Source organism: Hylaeus volcanicus, chromosome 2, assembly GCF_026283585.1.
Source record: "Hylaeus volcanicus isolate JK05 chromosome 2, UHH_iyHylVolc1.0_haploid, whole genome shotgun sequence".
In the NCBI taxonomy this organism is placed as follows: domain Eukaryota; kingdom Metazoa; phylum Arthropoda; class Insecta; order Hymenoptera; family Colletidae; genus Hylaeus; species Hylaeus volcanicus.
In genome coordinates, this window is record NC_071977.1 from 5,960,929 (window position 1) to 5,980,097 (window position 19,169).

The 19,169-nt window shown below is 44.0% G+C and overlaps 2 protein-coding genes across 8 annotated transcripts in view; both read right to left on the reverse strand.

Annotated features, from left to right (window-relative positions):
* Nucleotides 1–905: 905 nt before the first annotated feature.
* Nucleotides 906–2,769, reverse strand: LOC128872816 (uncharacterized). The gene is made up of 3 exons (XM_054115884.1): nt 2,285–2,769; nt 1,492–1,693; nt 906–1,111 (listed from the first exon to the last, which is right to left on the reverse strand). Exons 1-3 carry the CDS (start codon nt 2,395–2,397, stop codon nt 1,022–1,024), a joined length of 405 nt encoding a protein of 134 aa, XP_053971859.1. The 5' UTR covers nt 2,398–2,769; the 3' UTR covers nt 906–1,021.
* Nucleotides 2,770–5,494: 2,725 nt separating this feature from the next.
* The window catches only part of LOC128872814 (cardioacceleratory peptide receptor), a 52,356-nt gene continuing 38,681 nt past the window's right edge, over nt 5,495–19,169 (reverse strand). For 5 of the 7 annotated variants that reach the window (XM_054115877.1, XM_054115875.1, XM_054115878.1 and 2 more), the window contains 6 exons: nt 17,825–17,960; nt 13,750–13,947; nt 11,664–11,758; nt 11,093–11,348; nt 7,437–7,617; nt 5,495–7,221 (listed from right to left, as the gene is read on the reverse strand). In XM_054115877.1, coding sequence (XP_053971852.1) covers nt 7,026–7,221; nt 7,437–7,617; nt 11,093–11,348; nt 11,664–11,758; nt 13,750–13,947; nt 17,825–17,960 — 1,062 coding nt within the window. In that variant the 3' untranslated portion in view covers nt 5,495–7,025. Of the gene's footprint in view, nt 7,222–7,436; nt 7,618–11,092; nt 11,362–11,663; nt 11,759–13,749; nt 13,948–17,824; nt 17,961–18,400; nt 18,449–19,169 lie in introns of those variants that run through there. The other 2 variants (XM_054115882.1, XM_054115881.1) reach the window with 2 other exon arrangements.

Sequence of the window (19,169 nt, forward strand, 5' to 3'; positions counted from 1 at the left end):
AAATTTGAAGCGGCATTCTCGGCGGTACATTACGCCTGGCGTTTCGCTAATGAAACGACTAAAATGCGGAGAGTGTAGCCCCGGTTTAAGCGATAGGGGTTGGTGACGTTGTCCTGGGCAAAAAGTGAGAACGCTACGCTGCGATCCAACGATTTCCGCGACGCTTTTTCTTTCCGTTTGGCTACGTTTCGCCTCGCAGACCCTAATGAATACGCCTGCTGATTTATCTTACGTTTCTTGGCTAGTTTCTTCGCGCACACTTTTCCCTTTTCCTTAACCTTATCGTCTCATCTTTCGCGGGATTAAACACGGGATCGTTTCGAATATATCTTCTTTCAAATTGTTTGAAATTTTAAACGTTTTCGACTCTTTCCCCTATAATTGTTCTCTTAGTTTGTTCTCGACCAAGTTTTACCTAATCCTTTTGGCTTCGGTACACCATTTTAGGTACAAAGCAATTTTCAGGTTGATCGAAATCGACTCGACTCGTCTACTGTTTCAGATCGTTAACACCTTTGATATTCTTTCGTGTTAATGGAAGCATCGTTTCCGAAGCAATTCCCGGACTGATTAAAATCGACTCGCTGTAAACTCATCAAGGACTTTAGGTCGTTATTCCACACAATTTTGTTTAATCCGTAATCGCGCAGCTCGATGAAACGGTAGGAGGATCCTTGGCGGCCTTTAAAGTCGAAACAAGCGCCGGCTTAGTCCTGCGTAATCGCGTGCTGTCCAGATCTAATTACCGATAACAAGGAAAGTTTTCAAGTGGAAACTTTGACCAGCTGCGCGAAGCTCTGGAAAAATTGTACCCAGCGCCAGGGATCTTCTCGGACATAATTCTTCGTTCAAGAGAGATAATCGCAGCTAGCTTTAAGAACCGCGCCGTGCACGTCTCACTTTTGCGCGGAGATTACTTTATATTGTTGTTTGACATAGAAGAGTCATTCTTTCCTTTTTTTATTCTCGTTTCGCGCTGTTGCGTTGAAAGGATTTAATTATAGGAAGAGGATCGATTCCTTTACCTTTGATGACCGTTGTACAGCTTTGCTATTAGCTTGTTCATGTACAGGTTGTCCTTTTGAAGCGACTTCAATTCCGATTCTTTCTCCTGCAAGCGTATCAAGGCTATTTTAATGTCCTGCTTGGCCGAGCAGGTAGCCGCTCATAAGTACTTGTACAATGAAAGACCTCTTCGTCGTTTCAACGAGCCCTATCACCTTAGATTCAGGCAGCAAAATGATAAATTAACCCTTTATAGGGCACAACTCCCTGGCCATTTTTGCACTTTTTTTTTGGTGCATGAGCGTAGAAATTTAAAAATACAGAATTCCCGCCGCTTCCTTAGTGGTAGCAATGAGCACCAGTGAGCTATAAAGGGTTAACTCGTGTATATTATAGATTTAAGGTTCTCTAACGATTTACAAATACTTATGTGTCAGCTTTAAGTGACTACCAAAAGGCTATAAATAGGCTCCTCGTTAAAGTTACCGAAAGTGTTTTCGTTATAGCTTGGAGCTCCTCTTGACGCGTTTCCGAAAGATGCCGAGCCGTGATGGTCTCCGTGGTCAATCGAGTTAACTGCTGTCTATAATTCTGTTCGCGTTCCATCGCCCTGTCCCACGCCTCCTCTCTAGCAATTATGGTATCTCGAAGTGTCTGCATGTCCTTCTCCAGCACCTCCAGTTCCGACCTTTCGCGATGCAAGCAGGGGTGATCAAAGGATTCTAATTAATAGAATTCTTCCACGCGAATGACTCGGTTCAAAAGATTTGCTACCCACTTGTACCGATTAGTTCAAGGTGTTTTATCGGAGGTACAATTCACCGAAATAGAGTGACCCAATCCCATAAATATTCGTACCCTCTATGTCTATCGAAGAAATTTGACTAAATTATTGGGTTGTCTGGAAAGTCCATGTGAATTTTTGGTAGGTGGTACAGGTCTGAATATATAGAAGTGGTTGAAAACAAATAACATGTATACATTCCTTAAAGGGTGGAAAGATTGTGGAACAAAATGGCACCTATGTAATTCAATAAATATATATTCAAATTCAAACGTGTTTTTGAATTTTTCTTAGAAATTGGCACGAACTTTCTGGACAACTTAATAAATAATATTTATGATATTACCGAATGAATATTTAGGGGACTGACTGTAGCTCTATTTCATGTTTATTTGATATAAGAACGTAACTGAAAATCGTCGCGTATAGTATTTATTAAATAACTGCTCTTTTACTTTGAAAGGTGGAGAAGGAGGCTAGAGAAGGAACATTTACTTGGTAATGGTGACTGTGGCTGGCTGTTTCTCGCAACTCTCCAACTTCCTCTGACACCCCAAGCACACTGCCCAAACTTGCACTCCTCGATCGTGTCTGGAGAGGACGTTCATCGTTGATGTTCCAATATCCGCGACCTTCGATAAGTTCTTCCTCTGAAATACCAACGAAACTTCATTTTTAATGCGAGCTAGCTAGCGAACGTTAGTACACCGACTTGTTCCGCCGCTTTAATCATCTCTGCCAGCTTCGACTTCTCGTTATCGAGTTCCTCTCGCAGAAACGCCACCCTCTTCTCGAGCGTCTTCACCTCGTTTCGTTCCTCCTCCAAACTTACAATTGCAGAAAGTTATATTATTCGATGACGCTTTGTTTGCGACAAACGAGAAAAGAAATGATCAAAAATACGCGGAAACCCTCTCGAACGCGAATATTGACAAACTATTCATAAAAATCATCGACTGTGTTTTTTTCTTTATAAATAAACCCGCAAATTTAGCGAAACAATCACGAAAGCGTATCGATATGAACGTCACACACGAGCGTATCAATATGTCCCGCGATCGAGTTAAATTAGCGCTGAACGACCAGCCTAATTCGCGGCATTCCGGTTCACACAGAAATTTGCATTCGCTGGGGAAAATGTTTCGCCCTGCGTTCTTCGTTACTCGATCAAATTTTTCATGGCGCTTTGATCTCCGAAAGGAATATCGATTAAGGCCCATTGTTCCCGCGTCAACACTTACCGGGACGATAGGGCTTTGTTCTCGGTGACGAGGTTCTGATTACGCGACTGCATCACGGTATTACTGTCCTCGAGAAGCTTCATTCTCGTTTGCATTTTCTCGAAAACGAGAGCGTCCGCGTGTTTTACCGCCTCCTGTTTGCAAGGCGTCATCCTTCCAGGTTGCATTCGAGGATCTGGGAACAATGGATCGCCTCTCACTAGGAGTGGTAGTTCTGGGTGGTTAGTTCTCGTTTCACACCTTTATCTGATAGCGACTAGGACTGAGGAGGGAGACACCTTTGATTTCGAAAAATGTTAATTTACCTGCTGTCGGGTGCTCAGCGTTGATCCCCTGGAACTCTAGTGGTCTCCAGTTGGCATGGTACCCTGTAAGTCAAAGTAAACAGAAATAACACGATTCATTTTTCGTGGCGGAATTAATTTAACGATGAGAGACGATTCAATTGCCGTATTTCAATTGCCGTTCAATTACGTATGCCCTCCTGGCCGCGCCATTGCGACGACACAGGGTTGCTCGACCGATATTCCGTATTCATCGTTAACGGGAAACTTAATCGGATTGCGTACCGTTTTGATAAGCCTCCTGTGCTCGAATTCTCGGGGTGTAGGTCGGCGATGCGTAATGGTTGTACTGGCCCTCGTAGTAGTGCCTCTCCCTCGAGGGTTCCGTTGACTGATAGTGCACGCACGACATCTTCGAAGAGAATTTCTTCTCGACGGAACGCAAGAAATTTCTCCAATCGCTTCTCGACTAGGGATCCACGGCTTCCCTGTGGCTTGGACCACGAGAAATTCCCCCACACCCTTAGAATCCTCACATAATATCGATAATGGGCTTTTAAATGAATAAAAGGCTCCCTACGCGACAGTCACGCTCCCATCGACCTGAAATTCTCGCTGTGATCACGAGCAATCGTTCGTCATCGATCCTCTGTTTCCTTCAAGGTCTTTTCTTCGACAGTTTTTGGTAGAAAATTATGTACCACGTACGAATAGTCATGTAACGCAAATAATAAAATGTTAACTTGCCTTGTATAATTGATCGTAGAGTAACTCGAATGTAAACACAGATTAATCAAAAGTTTGATGAAATGCTAACTTTGGAACGTATGCTGAAGAGCGGGTAGGGTTCATTATAATTTCCTCAGGATATGAGCGAAACTCAGAATTGAACATCATCGGTCTCTCTAATAATGGCATCAAAGGGAATGTAATTTCAGAGGATCGCGAACTAGAACGAATGGTAGATGTTCAGGCAGGTTTTAATAATGTTATCACGTTAAAAAAAAAAAAAATATATATTATATATGAAATGAAGTGAAACGTAATGCAACCTTTACCATCTGACTTTTCTGCTGACTAACTTTCAATCCCAATCATACTTTTCATGTTACCTCATACTAATAGTATAATATATTTATTCTGCCAAACATATTCTTCCTCTTTATCATGCCTACAGAATGAAATTATATTTTGCATGGAACGAATCATCCCCCTAAAATTATTTTTCTGAACAAAAATCGCAGTACGTCATCCACGATTTCAGTAAAATTCTGTCCACCTCTAGTCTTGTACGGCTTTTGTTTTCCAAAATAAGATTACCCAGCGTCCATTCACTGTTGCGGGGGGAAGGTTACAGGTTCCTGATCGTTCCCAAATGGATCTCTGGTAGATTTATCGCCGACAGAATAAAAACAGCCGGGGAAAAAGTCCTTCAGGGGACGCAGAGACGGATTAAAATTAATACCGAGGCTGTTCGTCGTCGTGACGGATCGTTCCGGCCGTTTAGGGAGTAAATAAGCGGCAATGAAAAGGACGAAACGATCGTTTCAGCGGCATCCGACTTATCACGGCGCCGCCGCGCCGCTGAATTTTACAGCCGGCACAGCGTCGGCCGTAAAAGGAAATGGTGGAACGCGACGAAATTTTATTTCGTTTCGTCGGACGGAACGCGTCCCGCTCTTTCCGCGTGATTCGTTTAGCGTGTGCGTGGCCCCGTGAGCTCGTAAAGAATTTACGAGCTCGGAAACGCTCACAGCCACCGGACCGAATTATATAAAACAGAATGGAAAGCGTGGCCCGTCAGAGGGTCACGTTCCATCTCGATTCACCGCACCATGGTTTATCTAATTACGCCCGCGACGCGGCGGGACAAAAGCTTCGAAACGTGGCCAAAATGCGCAATTATGGAATTTTTCAACCAAACTCCGGTCACAACTGATCTCGAATCTAGATTAGCGCTTTCTAGACTCTTTGAAACGCTCCTACTCGAGTCTCTGACCCTTGGACAAGTGAAAAATGTAAACGTGTACGTGTAAAAGAAGATGGATGCCGCAGAACCTTGATTATTGCGCGGTGTCGATTCCTTTTAAGTAAAGTGACGATGATTAGGACCATTCCGTGCAAACGTTTCCGTAATTCGAAACACGAAAGAGATATCAGAATGAACGGCGGACTCGTAGTGCATTGTGGACGAGTTTATTCGACAATATGTACAAATTATATATCTTACCAATGAAAATACAAATATCGTGGCGCGACGTGGCGTCGCGTCGTTTCTTCCCATAGGTCGTTCCCCCTTAACAGAGTACAATAAATAATAAATAGACGAGTTACGAATACAGCTTTGTCTATCGCGGTCTAAACGATTATGCAAACTTCTACCATCGCGTTCCCAGGAATTTCGTTGAGTACTCGCACCTGTTACACCTTACTGCATACGTGCGCTGGTTTCTGTTTTAGAGAATTTCATTTCGGTTTCTAGTACCGGTACAAAAGTTGAAAGCTCGAGCAGCAAATAATCGATAATTCCGAATCGCCTTTGAACGAATTTTCACGGGTTTTACTGGACGCTAATCGAGAGTTGGATCCCATCGTTAATTCCAGCGTCAGTATCGATTCATCATTCCGTCGATCGCGCACCCGTGGACGAACTAATTCGCGACGATCGCAACGGATGGAATACATTAATATATTACACATTTATGGTTATACGTAAGTATATACACCAAGCTGCCGTTCATTCGCTATGTATATATGTACATGTATACTTTGAGCGTATCATTTTCCACGTAGGCTGATCGATCACCGCGCTAATGCACCTTTCATCCTTCTGAATTTTTATAAACGTCTAATGCACTGCTTCGCCAGGGAATTGACTCGACGGAATCGTGTGTCTGTTCGTTTCGCTATCTCCCTTCCTTTCGTCCCACGATGCCGTCGATTCTCTGACAAAACTGCAACGTTCGAGTCGAATTAGAATATCGAACTGGACGCGACAGAAGATGAAAGATACTCGAGACTCACGATCAGACCTAGAATACTGATCACATAAATGCGGGAATACAAAAACGAAACTGGTTTCATTCACACGTTCGATCGACGTCTCGCGAGTTATGTTCCTTGATGCCTGTCACGCCGCGCGGATCGCGCTTCACGTTTCAACATTGTCCCCCCTCCCCTCCCGCTCGTATTCCTTGAAATCTTCGGTACAATTTCTGCGACGAAACGTCGAGACATCCCTCGCAACTGGGTCGAATTTTCCATATCGGGGTATTTTCGGACGGAGACGTGAAATCCATATTTACACCCCACTTGTGCGCGTTACGTGCATTATTTTACGTCGATAAAGTGTTTCTGGAGCAATATGTTACTGTTTCTTTGTTCGAAGCTATCTTAACACACTTTATGCAGAGCGAATAATGTACAAAATACAACGAATGGGGTCGGAACCAGCTACTCCTTTTCGAGGAGGAGGGAGTAGAGAACCGGTCGCAGATCTGGACGTATCCTCGTAATATTTTCAGGTTTCGATATAAAAAAGCGAGCCGGTAATCGGGAATCTCGCGTTACCACGAGCTATCAATCGAAGGAACGTAATCTCGGAGGCGCGTAATACTTGCGGTCTCCCGAGGAGCCGTTCGGCAGGAGAGTTGTACGTCGATCCGAGGACGGTGTCCCAGATGCCAGAGCGCCGTGTAGATTGTCCACCTTTTATACCAGAGATACCATGACGCGTTTCCTGGCGGTGGAGTGCAGCATCGCGATGTGGGCGCTTCTCCGCGAGGAGTGAGCAGTCAACGATGTCGTCACTGTCGTCCTGGTGCTACTGTTTGGACCACCGGTGCCGAAGCAGTGATGAGGATTCGTTGCGCACCATCCGGAAACCCACGCGATCGCCTGCATGTTCCTATTGAGTAACGATCGCTATATTTGCGCGCGGACGATCCATTCCGTGGACTGTCTGTGAGTGAAACGAGGTAGATTCTCATCGAAACGTTAGGAAGAAGGAACAAGGTCGAGGAGCGTATCTAGTGAAACTTACGACGATCAACAACGGAAGTGGAGATGTAACGCTCGAAAAATGTTACCTACGAAGAACACTTGAGCGTAACGAGTACTCACCGCACAGTTTTACAGAACGACGTGCTGAAGAGACAGTATATGATCGGATTGGCAGCGGAGTTCAAGGGCGTTAAGCTCTGGATGAAGGTAGCCACGGCGATGTTGGTCTGCGTTCTCGGCACGTACCCGTAAACCTGAAGGAGGTCGAACAGTATGTACGGGCTCCAGCAGAGGATGAATACTAAAACAGCGTGAACAACGGTTTAAACAACTCGGTCTCGAGCTCGATTTCGGTTACAGGAGGTTGCAACTCCCGAAACGAACTCGTTTCTATCTCGCACGAAGAGTGAAATATGTTTACGTTTCCTCATTCTCGACCGTTACCGTCTTTCTCGAACCTGGATAAACATCGCTTCCGAGAAAATGGAGAAAAGTGCGAACGAGGGGGTATTTGGTGGATGCTCGAACTTAAATAGAAATCTACGACGACGAGCAGTCTTGTAAATTAATTTCCCTCCGTAACGATGGAGGAACGCGCGGTTTTCTTCCTTCTTTCGCGGCGATAAAAAGGAGCAGATGAATCGAGTTAAATAAATTACTCGACGGAAGTTTCTTCCAACTAAAAGACATAACGATTTATTCGCCCTGTGGAATATTCAGAGTCGAGGGGAACTATTCTCTTTTCCGTCGAGGCGCGTAAAAATGGCAAGCGTTAAATATCAATCGCGAGGAACGCGGGACGAGCGTTGCTACACGGAATTTTAGAACTCGCGCCACCTGCTATTTCACCCTCGAACGGACAGAAGTGCCATAAAACGACTGATTAAACAGGACGCCGGAGAATCGGATAAAAGTTTATCATCGGTCCTCCGACGTAAGGTGGCGGCGGTGGAATAACCGGAAGCAGTTGCGGATAACGACGCAGACGCTGTGTCTCGGACTTTCATCTTCTCGGAAAGCTACTCGACCGAGCGAAAGAGGAATTACTGGAAGAATTTGCTACCAGACCGTACACTTTACGAGAATTGAGGCTCTTTTTGTCCGCGAACTTGGCGACCTTATGACTTTTCCTCTCGTTCGCTGGTTCGAGGAATCCTTCTAATGGTCAACGAACTTAAAAATTCGTTGGATGAACGCGAGACTTTAACGCCGTATAGAAATGATAGATTTAGAAATGACTACTGATTTCCTAAGAAATGTACGTATTCACATAAATAATTGACGTTGGCGGATCCTCGAACAAGGCAAGCAATTTCGAAGCAGGATATTCGTCACGATTTAAACACTTAATCAAGAGGATTACCGCGTAAAAATGATACACGTTTTACGTAGTCCTGATCATAAACAGAATCGCGGAGAAAAAAGTCTCGTCCGAGTTTACGATCTCTTGTGGACGAAACGAGATCCGAACAGGCCTTCTTAATGATCTCTTGTCTGGATAGTGACTGCACGGGCGGCTAATGGCCGGACAGAACACGTAGAAGCTCGAGAATGACTTACATGAACGAGTGGATTGTACGACGAGTTCTCCGCGTAATCGATGAACGCGTTTATTGTTGTTTAGGAAGAGGTGATGGACGCGCTCAAGCCTCGAGGGTTCGTCGAACCCGCGCACGTTGCGCGTATTTCGGCAACGTTACTAAATTCCTGTCGCGATGGACACTTAGAAGGCTACTTTCCACTGTAAACATTGCGAAAAAGCAGATCGCGCCAGCAGGTCTGTGTTATCAATTCAACCCAATAGACAGAGAGGAGGGAGAGAGAGCTACTTGGCGTTCGCAAGTTGAAATTGTAGGAACTGACCACTATAATTGGAAATCTTTCTCATTCTCTTGTTCTCGATTGATTTAATTCGATTCAGAAATCCAAACAAGGCAAGATAACTAGCTTTTAATAGTCACCTTCGAAATGACTTTAAACTGGAATAGAATAGAAATCGTCGTTTTTAATTTCGACGATCCTGTAACTGTATTCAATTTTCTCAGATGCTATCTTTTATTTTGTTTCAGGTTTGATTTACTAAAGTCTGACTACATGTAATAATCATCGTTGTCTTAACATACAACGTGGATCTTAACATAGAAGGCTACTTTCCACTGTAAACATTGCGAAAAAGCAGATCGCGCCAGCAGGTCTGTGTTATCAATTCAGCCCGATAGACAGAGAGGAGGGAGAGAGAGCTACTTGGCGTTCGCAAGTTGAATTTGTAGGAACTGACCACTATAATTGGAAATCTTTCTCATTCTCTTGTTCTCAATTGATTTAATTCGATTCAGAAATCCAAACAAGGCAAGATAACTAGCTTTTAATAGTCACCTTCGAAATGACTTTAAACTCGAATAGAATAGAAATCGTCGTTTTTAATTTCGACGATCCTGTAACTGTATTCAATTTTCTCAGATGCTATCTTTTATTTTGTTTCAGGTTTGATTCACTAAAGTCTGACTACATGTAATAATCATCGTTGTACGTGGATCTTAACATAGCCTTCGTTGCAACGATTGAATAAACTTTTACAATACACTCTTGGTAAGTAATATTAATGGCAATTTTTCCCGTCTAAAAAAGACCACCGGGGAGACCTGTTCTTACAGATCTGCATCCTTTGATACGTTTCAGACGGAAAGTTCTCAGTCAGCTGAAAATAAGAAGGAATTTCATCGGGTGGCATCGTCGTGAAGCGAATCTGATTAGACCAAGCAATTTCTGCTGCACGTGAAACCGTTCCCTTGTGGAATAAAGGGAAAGTCGATGGTCCTTTGAACGACAAGGACTGGAGACTTTTGCACGGTGTTTGACAAATATCGTTGGCGTCGTCATCTTCCGGTATGTCCCTTCTGGCTTCGTGTTCAATTCCTCACACCAGCCTCGTAAAACGTTGAAAATCATTATTCAATGGAAACGAATTGTACTCGATTCTTGCTTTACTTTGCAAGAATGTAATTGGGTAAATAGCGAGAGCAATGGTAACAAGAATGAATTCTGTATTTAATCTATTCTTCTCTTAGAAGATGTCTTCTTCCTTCAAGTCGTCGAATGAAACGTAGAATATTTTCCAATTAGTGGAGCGGGTTTTCCAGAATTGCTTGCAATGGAAGACCGGCAATGAGTTACCCTCCGATCGACTCGAGTTTCCTTCGTTCGCGACGCAGCGATCCGCGCGAGGGGTTCGAGAAGCCTCGAAGACCGTTTTCGCTTATCTCCTCGACGCGTAGCTTTTTACGTCGTGCAAATATAATCGCACGAAAGAGTCGAATAGGGATGGGAAGGGTCGTTGTTACGTTTTATTGCCCCCGATAAACGCAGTTTCAATCGTTCGGTAACTTTGGTCATTGCTAAGAGGTTCAACTACTCGCGTTCGTTAAATTTTTATATCTTCCGTTTGCGCGGCTAACGGTTATTCTGTTTCGTGCAGCTGCAATTATTTATCGCTCTATCCCTTAGAGGTGGACTTTTACACCGCCCCGGTGAACATCGTGTAAATATAAAAATCTTGTAATCAGCGGTACGAGTTCTTCGCGAAAAAATATGACGATCGCTTTTTGAAGGGAATCGCAATAAAAAAATTTAATTGCTTGCAAACAACATTCGGAGCGATACTACATAGAAAGAGTGGAATTTTTTTTTCGAACTTGTTCGGCAAAGAAACGAGTTCGTTTAAGATAGAACGAATGAAAAAGGTCAGAGATGACTCTCGTTCGCGATCGTTTACTCACCGAACACTATGACGAGGGTCATCTTGACCGTCTTGACTTTCGCTCGGGGAATAAGTCCTCTGGAGGACGCTCTTCTGGTGTCCCTGGTGGGCCCCTGACGTAACGCTCCTCCTTGCGACCATATAGTAGCTACGATCACAGCATAACACCCTCCTATTATCAGCGCAGGAGCTATAAAGATGGTAACGCTGACCAGGCTCATGTAGATCTTCCACAGCGTCGGGGAGCCCAGTTCTATCCAACATTGAGTCTTCCCCTGGCAAACCATCCTGCCCGATTACGCTCGTAGTACAACCGATTCATAGAGAATACGCGATCAAGCGACGAGGAAAAGTGTAAGCATTCCTTCGCCTCTACTTTTCTTCAAATTCCAGGCAAAGCGTAAATATAAGCAATTTTAAAAAAAAAGAGATAGAACAACTCTCTACACTCCGTGTTTACTCCGTGTAAACACTCGTCTCGTATCAAATCTTAATACGCAATCTAACTTGGCAAACATCGTCCTTACTAAAAGAAAACTCGAGTTTCCGCGGAATACATATATTACGATATACGGTATGAAATCCACTACCTGTATGGCTCTCTCCTCGTAGAGGAAAATGATCGGGAGACTGAACAGCGCCGACAGACTCCAGGCGGCTACCACCAACGCTCTGGCTCTCCACCCTGTTATTAAAAAGTTGAAATGTTGTTTATATTTGCGTGACTCCGATTTAACCTCAACGGATATTGCGCGAACGGCGGATAAAAGCCCCGAAAATGCGAAGGCAATTTTATAAACGACTTGAATGTTCGTCGGTGCATCCAGTGCCGCGAGGTGAACGAACAGATGTGGGTCTGTGGATTTCAAAAGTTTCGGTGTGCGCGGCCAAGTTTCCGTGGTCGCGAAACTTTCGCCACCAGCTGCCGAGTAATGACGGAAAATAAGAAAAAAAAGAAAAGAAAGAAATGGTGACCGTAACTACGCGTGCCGCCGTAATAAAGAAACTTCCGCGAAGCTGTTTGTCGACTTTAACGCGATGAGCACTTTTATCTCGGTATTATTAACATGATCGTTATTAGCACGGTTCGTTAGGGATCGTTTTAAGTACGCAACGGGAAATAAGCTGTCGCGATGACGACAGGCGAAATTTCAAGTGAAAACTCGGCTGTCATGAACATTAATGAGATCCCGTGGAATGACGTCCTTTGACACAGCTTGTCGCGATTACGGTTAAATCGGCGCTGAATTAACTGCAGTATCGCGCACTGCTGGAAACGCAATTTCGATTGTCGACGAAGGAATTAATCGCCACGTTGACGGTTGAATCCGTTCAGGGGCATTTTTCTTTGCGACAGGGATTAATTGTTCTTCGTCACGGGCTTCGAACGTTTCGATTGATTCCGTTTCTGGACCTCCTCGTTATAAAGTTGCTCTAAACGGCGTTAATTAAACGTTTGTACGTGTCTTTGTAGACTGCGTTTCTGTTTACTTCATTTAAAAATAGAAATCTTTGACGCGCTTGTTACGAAGCAAGAGGAAAGGTGATACAGAAAGGAGTGAAAAGTGCAATAAAAGTATGAAATGAAATTATAGGAGATGGTAGAGTAAATAAAGGCACAGCTGAAAGCTTCGACTCTCGTTTATAGACAAAAGTCGTGTTTTCCAAACACTCAGGGAAGCCCCCCTTCTCGAGGAATGACCACTTCCACAAGACGGATTATCGCGCAAATATAAATCCTAGTAACTGTGGCGTCTGCAGGATCGTAAAGTTATGCCAGAATTACGACGTTCCGCGCGGTTTTGCAATTTCTGCCTCCACCATCGAGCGAACGATACAACGGTTTCACGATTTCCCATTTTCTTTCTTTCGCGAGTGAAAATCCGGGGGAATCGCGTTGGCGGTATAGAAGGGCTGGACTTCACCTTATCTTCGACTCGTTCCCAAGCGTATTAAGGAATTGCGGAGCGTCAACCGCAGACTCGACGACGTTTCGACGCCATCACGGGCAAACAGTGATTCAGAGATCTCTTCAGAGATTTCTCTTCCTCCTTCGCGCACATCTCGGGCGTGCTCGTATTTACTGCTAGCCAAGAAATCGCTTTCAACCGTCGGAATACCGCGAGCGTAACGGTTTTATTTTCATTTTATTCCATCGGGTCATAACGCTCCTCTGTGTACCGTAAGAAACGCGACAAGCCGGGTCGAAAGGTGAAAAACCATGGCGAAATAAAGCGCGGACAACCGAAGCATCGTTAACGATGATCCTCGCCATCGATGACGCGAGAACAGCGCTGAGGAATATTGCTCGGGGAATCAGAGGTGAAGTTTTTCTAGATTTTTTAGCTGAATATACAGCAATTATTTCCATTCGAAACTTGAAAATTTGAGTCCAGGGTGGATCGACTCTGGTACGAAATTGTCAACTCGTTTAGATTTTCAAGCAGCTGAGAGCTGTTGAAAGCTGCTTAGAGAATATTCTGGTAGCGAATTGGTATTGATTTTTAGAGCTGAATATAATACAGTGGTCCAGAGATCCTCGCTGCGATGCTTCGTACCGCAACAGAAACGATTGCAAAATAGAAGAGAGCATAGAAAAAAAATAGAAGAGAAGCTCCTGGAGAAGCTACCTATAGTATAGATGAGAAATAATAATGAAGGAATTTGCGTACTCACATCTGCCAGTGAAGTTCATGGGTCGCGTGATGGCGTCGTATCTGTCGATTGACAGTGCGACGAGCACGTACGTGGAGCTATACGTGACAACGGTTTGCATGAACCTTATCAGTTTGCAGGCGATGTTGCCCGCGTGCCAGGTCACCGTCGCTCTCCAAATTATATCCGTAAGGACGGATATCAAGCCGACCAATAAATCTGCAACAAGATATGCAACGCGGAGAGGTGATTCATCGTGACTCTATTATTAAACAGCCTCCGCTCCGCGTACACTTAATTTACGAATGAATGAACGCGCGGTACTGAAACGGGACCTGTTTGGAAAAAGCGACGAGTTCGTTAACTGCGAATTCCACTCTCGAAATGCCGCCGAAAAGATCTCGGCGCAATTAACCCTCTATTAGACGGCGTGACTCCGTAGTCGCGTACTCATTATCTTCTCGAACCGACGCCGTAATATGCTCCACAACTCAGCTCTATTTCGGGTAACGTAGACTGAATTAAAGAGACAGAAGCACAATTCAACTGCTAGACAAATATTCGTGAACATTTCTGCTAGGAGTAAATGTTATTCAGACTATTGGAGACTACATAATCGAACGTCATGGTATTTATTTTTGTAACATCGTTAAAATTCACGAATTTTATTTAAATTTATTTCCTTTGACGGTTAACATTTAGAATTAATTTTGTTAGTTCTTCGGTGAAAAGCACTGTCGCCCATGTATGAGTAACATTACTTTCAATTAAATCAATATATTTTTACCTGCGTTGTTCATATTTTAATTTCTCCATTTTTATTACATATTTCTCCTCAGTATCCTTATTTAAATAGCAATTAAATTTCATCTATCTCCCTTTCTGAATAGAACGATCTTCTTGGACAGTTGTATCGAAGTCGAGCAAAGAATGAATCCCAAGCGTTAATGGAACGCGTCACACAATGTTCGCGTAGTTTTGACGAGTAAAAGCATCCAGGAACGACTCGTTTAGTTTACGATCCGTTTGATTCGCCGCGTGGCGAGAGGATGCCTATAAAGACGAGGTTTAAAGGATATTTCATCGAGTGTTGCGAGTCGGGATGTGCCATTCTGACTGCCGTAAAAAAAAACCCTCGAGAGTAAGATTTCACCCTAAGGGCCTCCGTCCCGAGTCATATATTCTCTTCGATATTGAAATTCGATTCGAACTTGTCCGCCCCGTAATAACGCAGATTATGGCCGGGGCGATCCTCGTGTCGAGCGTCGATGAAAGAATTAATCGATCGCGTTGACTTCGCTTTGGTTTTAGCGTTCGTTTCGATCGCAATACGTTCTCGAGAGCCGATTCAAATTTTACGCCTTTATATTCGGTGTAATTTATCGCCCTCGGGGGGCAACGATCTTGCTGGAACGTTCGCAAATTTGAATTTTATGACGCACTCGTGGGACCGCTGTTCGCGTTTCTTTTAAAGCGGATCGAGCCAGGTCGTTACTCGCTCGTAAACGCGCGCGGACGTTTCCAGATTTCGTCGACTCTTGGTTGATTCTTGGCTGCTTGGTTGTCTTCGCGTTCGCGTGCAGTGTCCCATCCGATGCTCGGTCAGGTTAGGATGATCTTCGTGGATATTCTTCCTCTAGCTTCGCTCTGGGATTTATTGCGCGAAGGCCAAACCAATTGACTTGTCGCAACGCGGCAACATCTTCCCATGTTTCGTGCTGTTGACGAGTGTTTGTAACGTTTGTTCGCATCCTTGGAGATCAGTTGAAGTTCCTCTAGTCAGTTTTTATTCAAAATAGAACGCAGTCGTTCGTTAATTCAACGAATTTTATGTTTGAAGGCGCCTGAAAGGAACTATTCCTCTCGAGCTCGCTACTACGATTATTTACTCTTTCGCCAAAAATAAATAGAATTATATCTCAGGCGTGGGACGTCGATGTTTCCCCGTTTGATCTTCTCACCCATCCGGTGAAAAATAAATGCGCCTCCCTCGGGTGCGATAAAGCGGAAGTCGCTGTTACAGCCGGAGCAATGCGCGAACGGTTTCACCTTTGGCTCGTTTTCCTTCTCGCTGGAAATGTCTCCTCACTTAGGCGAGCGGTTCTCTCGAAAAGCGGGAACTCGAGCTTCGATACTCGTTTTCCGATACAGGGTCACGTTTACGCGTCGTTCGATAGGTTTTACGGGTGGCAGCCGGCCATTGTCATTGGACGGCCAACCGGGTTTACGTCCGTCGATTTTACACGGTCTGTAAAACGTCGTTTATATTTCGGCGCATTTTTTGCACTCGCAGACACTATTTCCACTCGAAGCGGGTCGTCTCACAGATCAATACAGAATGCTTGCAGTAGGAAAAAAACACAAGACCAGTTGGAGGACCTACTTTCGGGCCAGTGTTTGTCTGAACTTTTCCCTTGTTTTGACTTGTAGATCGTGGACGACACGGTGCGATAGATTACTTTCGACGCACCCTGCTGATCATGTTTATTTTCGAAACTAGCAGCGACATCAAGTAGCGTCGAAGTCGAAGAAGCGTTTCGAGAAGATCTTGGATGAAATTCGATCGGAAACTTTTAGAAATTAAAGGAGAAAAAATTACGAGCACATTAGGCTTTCACTGACTCTTTCGATGTAAGCATGTATCTTTTATTAGATACTCGGTTATTTTAGATAATTGCTTCATTTCAACGAGTATTCAACCATTCCACCAGTGCGGTCTAGACGTCGAGACATGAAATATGTACTCGTACAGATTACTTCCATCCTTACAATCGATCTCCTTCGTAACGAGCCCGAGTATAACGAGATCTGTAGCGAAGGCTGTAACGAGCAAAAAAGTTTCTCTTGTATATTAGATTTCCATAAATTTGTTCACTTTTTTAACGAACGCGATGCGCGGCTATAGGTATCGCGCAGGCTTTTTGAAATTTGAGAAACATCGCGGTGGAATCGTTAAAAGACGTATAACGAAAATGAGATACATCGAGTAATGGTTGCAATTCGAACCACCGATCCTTTTCTGCTCGACAGTTTTGAAACTTTGCACTCTCTTTTTAAATGGCAATTTCTTTGTATAAATCGTGTAAACTTGCAAAAGCTACGATGTTATAAAGCTAGATGAAAGCTAATCCTAAAATTACTCGAATATTAATACAAGTCGTATTTAGGTAGACAAGTCAATATTCACGGAAAACTGATTTATTCCGCTTCGCTCAACTTTGTCGTCGAAAGTACATATCTCTGCCAAAAACCACCTACTATCCTTCGAACGGTAGCGTAAAGTACGCTTATAAATCTTTATAGCTCCATAACTTGACTTTTGTCCATCTCCGGAGCTTCCACAATCGGTGGATTGTTTTTGCCGCGTTAAACTCGCTGGATTGTTCGACGCAGAACTGGAATCGAAGCTGAAAGTCGTCGCGGAATCGGGGGCTTCCTTGAACTTGCGCCCGAGACGCCAATCCTTTAGTAGTAGCTTTGACGACGAAGTTAGTATCGAGTCAAAAATAAACTTCGTCGTTTTACGACGCGTTTGACATCTTACGACGATGTTACTTTATGCATATTGTCCTTACCCGCTGACATAACCCTGCTTCTGTTTCCGTGTTCTCTCGCGCTCGGTTTGAGCCACGTCGCGTAAACACGCTGCTCGACAAACCGTCGAGGAAATTCGCTGTAACATCGCATCGAGAGCTGCATTCGATAATCGACCGGGTTTACGAGCTCTCGAGATGGGAGCAAGGTAATCGTTGATTGAATTGTATGCAGCAACAAGGGACGCTCGATTTCTTAGCGATTCTTGTATGCCCAGTGTCTTATTTTTTTGATTTTTTAGTCATCCATTCTTTTGGGAAATGCGAGTACGACTTTTATCAACCAGTTTGACAAAATTTCGAATGAAATAAAAATGCATCGTCCTACTGGGTAATAACTCTTATCGCCTCGGATATCTTCGAAACTATAAGTTTCACAGAGATATTTGCCGAAATTAAATTACACAGTACGAAGATTAGCAGTACTCAGAATTTTTGATATTTTACATCTTCTCAGGTATTTCGTAAACCAGACGTTCGATTAACTAATTAAAGGAACTTACCTGCGAGCGCCAGTTGCTTGATGAAAAAGTCCATCCGCGTTTTCCGTCGTTTACCCCATAAGAGGCCAATCAGCACCGCGACATTACCCACGACAATCATGGCGAACAGCAGCCACAGAACCGTGAATTGTTCTGTCTGTAACAGAAGAAGGGACGGCGTGACCTGGTATGAAATCCGAGGCAAGAACGATTGCTGCGAAGGAGGAGGGCGGGACTTTGAAAGACAATTGGCCCGCGGACCGGTTTCCATTAATTTAAAATACCTTCAGCGGGTCCCGTTTGCTGGCCCGGAAACACGAGCTTTCTGGTAATTGACTTGTTCGCGTGGGCGGATGACAAACGCGTTCTTTGGCGAACGATTCTCAGATTCGAGAACTTTGGCCAGATTACTATCGTTACCGAGAATATAGGATCGTTTAGGGGCGCGTTTATTCACAGATTCTGCCTGGACGGACTGCGGAGGAGAATGCAGTAGAAGTATATTTATAGAAAAATATAAAAAATATATAGAAAAATATATATAGAAGTGATTTTGCTTGGGTGGCTGCTTCTACGTTTCTGGTCGCCATGGCGTACCTTATTCGACGTTTCCTCGCATATCAACGTTTATCGGGCGAAGAGTACTTATTAACAGGTTAATTACGAGGAACTGGAACGTCACCGAGGCGATCGGTCGCTCGCGATCGGTGCTTCGTTAATGCTCCCCGTCTCCCTGATCGGGGAGATCTAGAACGAGTCGATGTTCTGCGAGAAATTCCCTCCGTGACAGGATTATTAAAGCGGGCAAACGAGCAATTTGTAACGAGCCAGGCGAACATACGGGAAACAGAATGGAATTTAGATTCAACGACTGTGCGGCCCCGTGACCAATAATGGGAAAACGATACGACAGAAAAGTCGAGGGTCCGTTATCGACGAAACGTTAGCGGGGGGTTGTACAACATGTTCAGAATGCCTTCGTGGAAATGGAACGTTTAATTATTCTTCGGGAATTACGTATATGGAAAAATGTCGAGGGTCCTTATTTGATCACGAAAAATCTCGAAAATATGCACTTAATTTTTGTCGATGTTTTAGTTATTAGACGAGTTTATCGGATCTTGCGAAAAAAGCTTATACGGAATCCAGCTTTAAAAAAATAACAAAGAAAATAATGGCACGCGTAAATAGTTAATTTACGTACACAGATGTTCGATTACGTGACCAGGGCGAAGAAAACACGGTTGCTTGATTGACGAAAATGAGATTAAAAGTCGGCCCTGCGTCAGTTCGTTTTGCATTTGGGATACCGCGGGCTTAGTTAAAAGTTCTCGAAGGCAGACGCGAAACCGGTGGCTCGTAAATC

Excerpts from the sequence above, each read along its gene's own strand:
- LOC128872816 (XM_054115884.1), bottom strand. The coding sequence starts at position 2,397 with ATGAACGTCCTCTCCAGACACGATCGAGGAGTGCAAGTTTGGGCAGTG. Across the intron at positions 1,694-2,284 it reads GCCACAGTCACCATTACCAA|GTCGGAACTGGAGGTGCTGG; the intron begins GTAAATGTTCCT and ends GCATCGCGAAAG. Across the intron at positions 1,112-1,491 it reads CTATAACGAAAACACTTTCG|GAGAAAGAATCGGAATTGAA; the intron begins GTAACTTTAACG and ends ATACGCTTGCAG.